This window comes from Musa acuminata, chromosome BXJ1-10, assembly GCF_036884655.1.
Source record: "Musa acuminata AAA Group cultivar baxijiao chromosome BXJ1-10, Cavendish_Baxijiao_AAA, whole genome shotgun sequence".
Classification (NCBI taxonomy): Eukaryota; Viridiplantae; Streptophyta; class Magnoliopsida; order Zingiberales; family Musaceae; genus Musa; species Musa acuminata.
Genome location: NC_088336.1, coordinates 27,004,438 through 27,016,100, shown reverse-complemented (window position 1 = coordinate 27,016,100; position 11,663 = coordinate 27,004,438). Strand labels below are relative to the sequence as shown.

General features: G+C 37.9%; 1 protein-coding gene across 1 annotated transcript; it reads left to right on the top strand.

The window, feature by feature from the left end:
* Positions 1–3,189: 3,189 nt before the first annotated feature.
* LOC135595851 (RNA demethylase ALKBH10B-like) lies at positions 3,190–11,441 on the top strand. Its single transcript, XM_065087278.1, has 8 exons — positions 3,190–4,256; positions 4,697–4,822; positions 7,974–8,092; positions 8,200–8,317; positions 9,343–9,462; positions 9,552–9,664; positions 9,741–9,895; positions 10,445–11,441. The coding sequence occupies exons 1-8, from the start codon at positions 3,674–3,676 to the stop codon at positions 11,187–11,189; spliced, it is 2,079 nt and encodes a 692-aa protein (XP_064943350.1). The 5' UTR covers positions 3,190–3,673; the 3' UTR covers positions 11,190–11,441.
* Positions 11,442–11,663: the final 222 nt, after the last annotated feature.

Below are 11,663 nucleotides of genomic sequence, written 5' to 3'. Positions count from 1 at the left end.
TCTTAACAGTTTGATCGAGTTGAGCTTTATCTAGATGCACCTCGATTATTAGCTCTACTGGCTCAGGATGTGGGGTAAACTTGGTAATGTCTTGAGAGTTCATATATGATTCTTCATATCATAATTTATGAAATAGGGAAACCACCATCAAGTAGCATTAATGCAACTTCTTTGGGTTACTTCTTAGCTCTTCGATAGTGGCCCTCGTCGGGAACTTCATCATCATTTGGTAGTTGACACTATCGCCCTCGGTCTGTTAAGTGTGAGTCTATGTTCACATTATACGCCAAAGGGATATCTATCATTATAAACTTAGCCGATATTATTTTGGAGTAGGGCTTGCCTCCGAATATGATGTGTAAGTTCATAGTCTCGAGTGGCATTGTGGAGTTACTAGTGAATCCCATCAGTAACAAAGTTATTGGGGTAACATCATTAGTTAGCAACTCAAATTTAAAAAAGAAAATCAAAGTACAGGATATCAGTAGGGCTATTTGTATCAATCTTGACCCTCTTCATTTAATCATTAATCATCCTCACATAAACCACTAAAGCATCATTGTGATTTGGGTTAAGGTACTTTGCTTAATCCGCTTTGAAAGTTATCTTCGGGTCACCCTTTATTATTAAGCGTTTTTTAATGGTAGCTCAAGCATAAGCCTTATAGGCTAAATAGTTGTCCCACCACCCCTTCCACTTCTAATAAGGGTTTTCGTGCTTTTGAACAAACCACCTGAGGTATTCTTAAAGTATGAACTCTTTAATATGCTTTTTCAAGTTATAACAATCTTCAATGTCATGAGCATAATATTGGTAGAATTGATAATACTTAGATATATCTTTTTTTGTCAATGGGTTCTTCATTGGGTGAGGATCCCATAAGAGCCATTTCTTTGTTATATATAAGAAAATTTTAGTTCTAATCATATTTAAGATTGGTCAATTCGGATCTCAGGTAAGGTAGCCTGGGTCATTCATTTCTCCTATATCGAGATGACTTTAGGATTGGGATTGATTATGGTTGCTCTTGCTTCGACCTTTTGCGTGACTCTTCATGCTTGCTCGAGACCATTATCTTGATGATAATGTATTAATTGGACTTTTAGAGTACCGTAGGTATAATCGTCATTGATGATCTCTCTATCAACTGATAAAAAAAAAACAATAGGGCTTAATCCCCATCATGATTATGAGCATGATGGGCATTTGTTATACCTAGAATCTCATTTTTGAATTAAGCGATAAAGTTTACGAGCATCTCTTTCTCCCCATACTTGAGTCTGAGGAGTGTTGCCATTAGGAGTTGATGGTTTACGTTCCTGATGAAGCACAGCACGAACTCCCTCATTAGTTGAGCAAAGAGAAGATGGAAAATGACTTTAAATGAGTGTATTATTCCCGTACTGAATCTCTTAATGTGGTTGGGAAGATGTGACACATTATAGTATCCAAGATGCCATATGAAGATATCTGAGTATAAAAAGCTATAATGCGCTTAATCGGATCGACACTTTCATCGAATGCCTTCGAGGACACAGGAGATAAAAAATTGCTAAAATTAATTCTTCATAGATTTTCTAGATGAATGATCATCAACTCGAGATGAGGTCGACGAATACTTCCCCCATTTAATTATTGAAATTCTCATCATATATTTTTCAAATATTGATTCATCTATTATAGTTAAACATACAATGAGTTCTTTATCGAGTCTACTGATTAGGCCTCGAAACCAAGTAAGATAGACTGAGAATAATGTGACTCGTTGAATTTCATGGTGGAGAACCAAAGTGTCCGCTCGACTAGTGATTCGATAAGTCTTGGGAGTGTTAACATCGAGTTGGGTTAGGCAATGGTAGAATTGGAGACTACAATTGAAACATTTTTATAGTGCAGATTGAGATCATGCATAGAATGATTATTTGCTTCCGCCGTACATAAATGAGCTAATTTAGCATTCAACCTGAAAAACATAAGAGTAATGATTAATTGAGTGATCTTGCTATGTAATTGACTCTGGGTCAGTTGCCACATCATCTAATAAGAATAATATATTATCGTCATATGGTAAAATGAGATTAGGAAGCTATTGATACTTGTATCATCCTCCCATGTCAGTTCTTAAAACTTAACATGGTCAATTGGATGCGGCCTATATGTTTTGCAGTGGCATGATTTAGCCTTGTTTATTTTGTTTTGATCAGGCCGATGACATTCACGCAGTAACGTTCTTTCAATGGCGATCAATTGGATGTGGCCTATATGTTTTGATTTAGCCTTGTTTATTTTGTTTTTATCAGACCGATGACATTCGTACAGTAACGTTCTTTCAATGGCGTCGACTCTTTCACCAAATTGGTCCACACAAGCCAAAGGCGAGACAACCACACGTACATAGTAGTTAGGACGGAGGATACGATCCCGTCGGCAGCGTCCCCACTCGTGGCTTCGTAGTCGATGGATCCGATGGCCAATATACAATTACCAATTACATGATTGGAATCGGAGATGAGGAGACATCCAATTAAGCATCCGACCCATCCGCCATCCGCCATCCGCCATCCGCCATCCGCCATCCGCCATCCGCGCTACACGAGGCATTCTCATCCTCGATCGTATTTACCTTCGACGAAACCGGCAGTTCTCGAGAAGCTTCTGGGTCTTCAAACTTTTTATCGTGCTTGGATCATCAAGTAGGCAACACGACCATTCCTCCCTCCGGTCCAAGGAACCGCGGGCGCATCACCAACCCCACCGAAGAACAGGGGACCATTGACCCTGACCCGTTCAAGCACACCACGTGCGGCAAATCAAGAACCGTGAAATCGTTGCGAAACGTGAACCCGGTCAGGATCCCCCACCCGGTTCCCTTTTGATTGGTGGGCGGTCGGGGCGACCGGCAAGTGGCGGGATCACATTTCACCAGTTTGTTTGGGTCCCACTAAACTCGCCCATGAAAACCGCCTCGCATCGGCGGATCCACTTTCGAGAGACTCCGTCGCTCCTGAAACATTTCAGGGGTGACATGAGTCTAACTCCTTGGTAGAAAGAATTAATAGAAAAATCAGGGGAATTGATTCAGCGTTAGGAATCGAATGTAACATTTTATCTTAGTATTTTAATTTTAATTTTGGTTTTGGGTTAGTGGCCCAATGCGTGAGCCGACTACCCAGACGAACCTTCCCTCCAGGATCCGGAGTCCTCTTTCCCCTCTCCCATAAGTGGAGCGCGGAGGGAAGCACGAAGAGAGAGAGAGAGAGAAGAAGCAACTAAGCGTGCGCCACAAGCCACCTCTGTTTCACCTTCGCCCGCAAAACCCTAATAGCCTCCCTCTTCCTCACATCGTCCAGATCTCTTCTCCGAACACAGATTATTCCTTGAATCTTTGTTTTCCGACCCTGCTCCTCTCACCTCGTTCCAATGGCCGCCGACTCGCAAATCTAAATCTGATCTCTTGTTCTTTCTCTTGTTTTCCGCGTTCGTTCGCTGGACTGCGTCTCAAGATCTGGTTTCTTTTAGCTGCATTATCTGGTCCCGATCTGGCTGATCCGAGGATCGGTGCTTGTGTTTGATTTTTGGGTCTCTTGGGACCTCCTTCGTTCGATTCTTTAAGGGATTCTGAGGTGATAGGAATTGGATCTGGGATTATGCATCTGATTTAGAGGCCGTGGCGATGGCGGCGTCTGGTAACGCGGTGGTGGAGTCGGAGCCAATGCAGTTCCCGATGGGCGGTGGTGCCGGGGAGGCGCCGCGGCAGTGGTATGTTGATGAGAGGGACGGATTTATCTCGTGGTTGAGGGGAGAATTCGCGGCGGCCAATGCGATCATCGATCTGCTGATCCATCACCTCAGGGTCGTCGGGGAACCCGGAGAGTACGACCATCTTGCGGGCTGCATCCACCAGCGGCGATTCCACTGGACGCCCATCCTCCATCTGCAGCAGTACTTCCCGGTGGCCGACGCAATGTACGCACTGCAGCAGGTGGAATGGAGGCAGCGGCAGCAGAACCTGCAGAGGCATTCCTATGGCCCAAAAGAGAAGGACGGGAGAAAGTCCGGATTTGGGCATAGGTATGGACATCGATCCAATGGAGTTCGAGATAGCCATGGATCGCCTGCACCTGGTGCAGCTACATCTGACGGTGGGATCGCGGATGGGAGGGAGGATAAGCCGGAAACATACAAGGACCCGACCCAAAAGAGTGATGCCCAAACATCAGAGGCGAAGGATTCACCAACTCAAGCTGAGAGTGATGGTAAGCGTCGATTTTGTTTCTCAAGTCTCTGACGCTACAGGATATATTTTATTTATGGCAGTACCACATATTATGGAAATTAAAGACCTTACATTTGTCATAAACAATAGCATAACTGAAATGGGATATTCTGTGGATGCATTGCCAAGTTACATTATTAGTTTAACAACAATGGATAAGATGATTTACCAATTTTGATCTCATTAACTCATGGTTTCCATGTCATAGTATTGATAAGAACTTTACATTTTTTAAATTTGTAAGAACGAATCTGGGCATATCAATGTTTCCCCTTGCTATCTGTCCTTCAATAAGACATACATTACATAAGAATATTAAGTTTCCATAGATAAACAGAGTTAAGTACAACTGTGATTATATTTTTAATAATTCCAAGATATGTTCTGATAGTTTCAGATTATGAAATTAAATACATTCAGGAATATGCGATGTACCCAGCTCGAAGTCATATTGCAGCCTAAAGGACGGAGGAAACCCCGTTGAGACAAACCCTGATGAGTCAGAACCTGCTGTAGTAGGAGATAGCCAAGCCTTAGATTGTAGAGGTATGCTTTTGCTATTCTGTAATAGCTTATTTTTGTTTAACTGCAGTCAAGGACATGATAACGATGATGACTTTACTAGAACGGCTCTAGAATTTTTAACATTTTTTAATGTTTTTTTCTAATGTTCTGGTTTTCATGCATTTTGATAAAGTAAAAGGCATCAAATCTTCCTTCGTTGGACTTGCATGGGTATTTTGCAAAATGACAACAAAATTAAAGACATGGAAACTATTGTATTGCATGTTAATGTAGACTAGTTCAATTTCTTTTACCATGGGAATGTTCTTGGTTCATTTCGGGTTTTATGTCCTTGTCCTTAAGCAATACTCAGTATTATATAGAGTGATTTGTTTATTGTTTGAATGTTGTTTTTAAATATTAGTTGTCAAGAAAAAAAATAGTTGACACTGATATGCATATTTTTAGAGTTCTATATAGAATGTAACTGAGTTGTAGGACAGTCATGGTTGGATTGTCTTTTGGATTTTTAAGATTTTTAAAATTAAGGTTAAACTGATTTTTGCCTGGCCTTCGTATATAGAAAGGTGATTAAGTAGAACAATTTAATTGTAGATAATGGTTTATTAATGATTAGATTTTTTTCTTATCATTAGCCTTTATTCTCTTGTTTAATGCCTTTTTCTCTCCATTTTCTTCTCCCTTTTGTTTGCCATTCCTCCTGTTAAATGTCTGTTTTTGTTAACATGGAATTTTCTTGAGTCTCCTTTATTTGTTGTCCATGCAACCTTTTATTCTCTTGTTTAATTTCCTTCTCTCTCCATTTTCTTCTCCCTTTTCTTTGCCATTCCTCCTATTAAATTTCTGTTTTCTTTAACATGGAATTTTCTTGAGTCTCCTCTATTTGCCATCCATGCAACCTTTTGTTATGACAATCCTTAAAATAGTAAGCAATTTGTAGATGGATAAAACAGTAAATGTATTTGAGAAAAGGAATGCGGAGATAAACATATCAACATAATCATATTGATGCCTATTGGTCTTGTGTATAATATGTTAATTCGATTTCAAATCCTGAAGAAGATTTAGACAATGAAGGATTCAGAAGAGGCACACAAACTATTGCTACATCATAAATGTTGAAGATTGTTTGGCCTCATGAGGATTCCATTGTGAAGAAACAAGATGTTGCAAGAATGGTAAAAGCTGATGATATGCCATGCAAGGAGAAACATGAAAATAGTGTATACCGAGCATCTAATTGGTAAAATAATGGTAAATTTTTCAATTTTTTTTCTTACTGCAAATTTCAAGGCCCTAGTGGGAGAATTTGAAGGGCAAATAATGCCGATCTATTGGTTCACCCACCAAACAATGGGGACCTCCATGTTAGTTTTCATCAATCCCTGGTTCTTGAATCCTTATTCTTAATTGAAGAGTCATGGGAATTTGATCGCAGATAGGGAAAACATTTTGGTGCAAGCTGAGTTCATTAGGGTTTACCTTAGTCTGGAAGGGGTTTTGGTTGCTTTTTCCCAGTTTTTATTGTCAGATTTGCTTGTCTTATGAGCCCACAAAGGTTTCAGGTTAATGTATGGATGAAAGTCTATTTGGAAGGATTAAAATTGATATTTGTTTTTTCATATTGAAGTGGGATATAATTGAGTCTTAAACTAAGTCTTGATTGTTTAGAGGTTCAACTATCTTTTTCTTTTTACAAAGCCTGGTCATGGTCTACTTAGATTTTGTTTGATCTTTATGTATCGCTAGATGTATGGTTAAGGAAGACATGCTTTATTGACATGTAGATTACGAAAATGATGTATTCTTGGTTGGAGATCTTCTTTAATGCTTCTATTGCTTACATTTTTATTTTGCCTCTCCTTTTCCTTGACTACAGTTGTCTTATTTATCTCTTTTCTGTTGACAATACTAATCTGCTGGAAGAAAAGATACATGTTTCTCTTTAATTGTCTTTCTTACCTTGTCAAACTGTTTCAAATATCTGATAGAGAAAACAGTGTTCAAACTTTCCCTTTTTCAAAAACTTCTGTTTGCTTACATTGTGAACTTTTGTCACATCTTTATTACAGCCTGTAGGTTCACACATGACAGAGAGAACAATGTATATCATGCAAGGATGAAGGACATATAAATCGAATCTAAATTGTTTTCATCAAACTTGTGATTTGTGAAGTGTATGGAAGAAATATGGTCTGATTTTTGAAGCTCAAAGAAGAAACGTAAAGGGTATAGAAGTTTGATAACTTATCATTAAGAGATTTTGAAGATCTAGAAGAAGTTTAGGAATCCAAAAAATAAACCAAGGTAGCAATGGAGTTATTAGCAGAATACGGAAGGCCTTCCATCTGAAGAGAGCAGCATGAAAATTATATCTATTGTCAATAGATGGACTATAGTTACCTAGAATGTGGTACATTTCGGGTTGTTGTGAGGGGTATGCCACCTAGCTTTATGCTAGGCATTGTAGGATTAGCTGATTTGTTAGTTCAGACAATGGTACATTTTGGGTCACTTTGCTTCTCTTGCAAGTAGGTAAGATAGTTCGGTAGAAATGCATGGGTCTCTGTCAATGCAGGACATGGAGGATCAACTATGCAGCCAGATCTCTGGAAGAAGACAAGATATTTTGGTACTGCTAATTAATTATGCTTCTAATTGGGTCAACAATAATGATCATTGAAGATTTAAAAGCTATAGAATAAATTTATATTGTCATTTTGTGATTTTTTTAAAAGAATCTGGGAGTAGGAATGCTATGAATTTCCTTTACCTTTAATCAATTCTTATCTATAGTTTGAATAACATTAATGAGGTTTGATCCTCTATTTCGGCCATAGATCATAAGGTTGGTGTCAATACCGGCACGAGATGATATGACCGCAATCAACAAGATTGGTTGAACTGGATTTAAGCTATTGAAATCAACTGAAAAATAATTCAAAAATAAAATGACAAAATTATTACGAATTTTAATTTATTATTCTCTCTCTGATTTTTATCAAGAACTCCATGTATTTTAGTGCTAATTTTCTCTAGTCTATATTTGTTTTCCAATTACCATCATGTTCATCAGTGTTTTTTTCCTTCTTTAAATTGTCGTTATCGTTTTAGTTTTCAATAGATGGAGAATTTAAAATAGAATTATTTTTTTGTCATTTTACTTTTTTAGGAACTTGCAATGGTTCTGTCAATGGTGATTCAGATATTACTTCAAATCAAGATGAAAATCAGAAAGCCATTTCAATGCCAAAGGAATTTTTGGCCAAAGAAATAAGTGATGGCATGATGGTATGATCTTATATATGAATAAGAAATGTTCAAGAGCTTCATGTAAATGAAAAAAATGTCATTTAGCATTATGGTTCGAAGTTAAACCAGAAAACAAAACCTTGTAGGTTAATGTTGTTGAAGGACTGAAGCTTTATGAAGATTTGCTGGATAGCTCAGAGATCACCAGACTTGTTTCACTAGCCAATGAAATGAGAGCTGCTGGTCATAGAGGAGAACTCCCAGGCAAGCTAACCAATTGCCTGTTTCCTTATGTCTTGAAGGATGAGACAATAATCTTCTCGGATGTATTTACACTATAATTTTAATATCTTGATTTGGGATTTATTTACAAATGTATGCTTTTATATAATAATCAAGTTCTTAAAATAATAGCATATAACTGATCAGAGCTTTTCTTTCCTGGATAATAATATAATCTTAGGACTAAAGGGAATGATTTCTATATGATCTTTTGCGAGAGTGTGAACTAATCCTGTGAAACTTGTCTTGCAATACAAATTTTGAAGGATGCTACACTTATTTTTCCTGCCTTTTTTACTAAGAATCAAAACAATGCTATACTATGAGCATATATATATTTAACTAAATTTGCATTTCAAGGATATAAGCTGATATCATTGGTTTCTGCTCATCATGCTTAAATGATGGATTTGAAAAACATGGTGCCTACTTTATTTATTGCTGCAATATTGTCTCATTTAACGCAATAAAGATTGTCTAACACAAATTTTACAATCAAATGTTATGGATTGACAATCATCAGACATAAAGGCCTAGAGATCAATTTAGAGAAGCTTGCTCCTGACATTGTATATTCATAATAGATTAACATATCTATGGTTTTCAGACAGTATTTAGATATTTTTTGCAACAGGAATTGGAAAGATGCCTACTGGACATTTTGTAGAAAAGGTTATATGGAACATGTTTGTTGGGGTTTCCTTGGATTTGTTAGCCAGCGGAACTATCTCCCATAGTATGAGGACCAATTTTTTTTCCATTTCATAGTAGACAATTCTTTTGTTGTCTGAATTATATTACAAATTTTAGATTTTTAGGTAGTTGTCCATTGTGGTGACAAACATGACAATCTTTTCTCGATAAGGAAGTATAATACAAATACTCATACCTTGTTAAAGATTTTTTTCCCAAAAAACCTGAAATTTTTTAATGCTTCAAGTAGTTTTTTGAAATAATTCCAGATTTTGTTAGCTGCTACATTTTACACTTGCAAAAATGAAAAGCAGGACAAACACTTGCAATACTGAAAAGGCCAATGAGGGGGCATGGAAGGGAAATGCTTCAGTTTGGCATTCCCATTAGTGAGGGACCTGCAGAAGATGAAAACACAACTGTGACCTCTGGAGGTAAAGTCTGCCTTGATGACAAAAAAATTGTATTGTTTTCCTTTAGATGAAATATAAAATCCTCTTTATGTTGAATGCAAAACTTTCAGAAAGAAGGGTAGAGGCCATTCCTAGCTTACTACAGGATGTGTTTGATAACTTGGTTCAGCTACAAGTTTTGCCAGTTAAACCTGATTATTGCATTATTGACTTCTTTAATGAGGTGAGGAAATTTTATACATTTGTGATGCTCTGGAAACTTGTTTAAATGTGAGCTAACATGGGGTGCTTCTGTAAAGGGGGACCATTCACAACCTCGAACTTGGCCTCCTTGGTATGGAAGGCCTGTCTGTAACTTATTATTGACCGAGTGCGATATCGTATATGGCCGAGCAGTAGAATCAGATCACAGGGGAGACTACAATGGTTCTCTGAAGCTCTCTCTCACTGCAGGGTATAGTTTCTTTCACCAGAATTCTCATTGTACTTGTTTCTTCAAGTTTCAATCTGAGAAATGATTAGTAGGTGATTTAGTTTGTTTTTTTTTATTTGCTTTTGATTAATCAACTATTTCATTGTTTCTCCTGTTTAGGTGTGTAAAGTCTGTTGAGAATTAAAATAAAAAAAATACTGAATCAGTTTACATAAAATATCAAAAAAGGAGAGTCAAAATCTTTAGTACTTTGGTATCAAAACCAGATGGATATTATTGTTTTGATATTCCTATATTATTCTCAAATCAAATTTCATTCTATACCAGTAAAGTTACTTAAATCTTTTTCATTTGCTGCTTACTTTAACTAAAAAAGATTTTTTTTTTGCAAACATCTCATCTCCATTACTCAAAAGAAAAAATAAATATCATAGAACTAGAACACATTTCTGAAAAGGCCAAAACAGGTCATAATTGCAGGTAGGATTGTTGTGGTTGAATTATGATACAATAAAACACTTCTTTGATATGTCATAACCTTTTTTTGTTTTATATTTATTGGCATTCCAGGGCTCTTCTCGTGATGCAAGGGAAAAGTGCAGATCTAGCCAAACGTGCTATCCCTGCCCTCCGCAAGCAGCGATTCCTTCTAACATTTGGAAAATCCCGACCAAAGAATACTCTACCAACTGTACATCCTGCCTCAGGCCTATCATCAGTTAGGTCACCAAATTTCTACCGTCATCCATCAGGTCGTAAGTACTATGGAGACATCCCCACTACTGGAGTCCTACAAGCGCTGCCATTCCATTCTCAAAACATGCCACCTCCAAATGGAGCCCAACCGGTGTTTGTGACACCTCCTGTGGTAGCTTCTGCAGCTGTGCCTTACCCTACACCTACTATGATGGCACCTACAACGGCTGGATGGACGGTGGCAGCTCCTCCTAGGCACACAGCTCCTCAAGTCCCTGTTCCTGGCACTGGAGTGTTCCTTCCCCCTGGATCTGTTCATTTGCCTCCATCTCAACAATTTTCAGTGGCTCCAATCTCGGTTGCAGCTAGCTATACACCACATACATTTGCATCACCTGAGAGCAATGGGGTGGAGAAACCAAGTTGTAACAATGATGCTTCTCCAAAGATCTCTCCGAAGACCTCTCCAAATAGTATTACAGATTTGACTGGGCCTAAGCTGGAAAACAATGGATGCTTGAGCGCTGGTAATGCTGCCCCTGATGAAGAACAACAAGCCGTTGCCAAGAAGTTTGTGAACAAGCTCACAGAAAATGTTGCCAAGTCGATGAACGAATAGAGACAGAAGAGGGTGAGAAAAAAAGCTCTTTTTGAGCACCAGCCAGATGGTCAGGAAATTGCAAAGGTATTTTTGGAGCAAATGTAAAGAGCGGCACAGGAATCACTAAATCACCTCTTATCCTTTTTTGCATGTTAAGAATTGATCAAACCTTTCTTTTAAGTTTTGTAGTGTTTTTGGGACTTTTTGTTTTATATTCAACTGTTAAACTTGCACTACTGACTTATAGCAAATGATGGCATCTTAAACTTAGTAGGATTCTTGTTAGTACAATCTGGACTTTGATGCCATGATGCATAGACTCAGGAGAGTAAATAATCTACCAGAAATCAGTAGTGAATTGAGTGCTTTCAGGGCTTGTTTGATTGATTATTGCTCTTTAAACATAATTGGGCAATAGTTGATGCCTTTGATTTGGATTTAATTAATGCTATTCACGAGCACCAGCAGCACTTCTTATAGATCTTGTGCCTG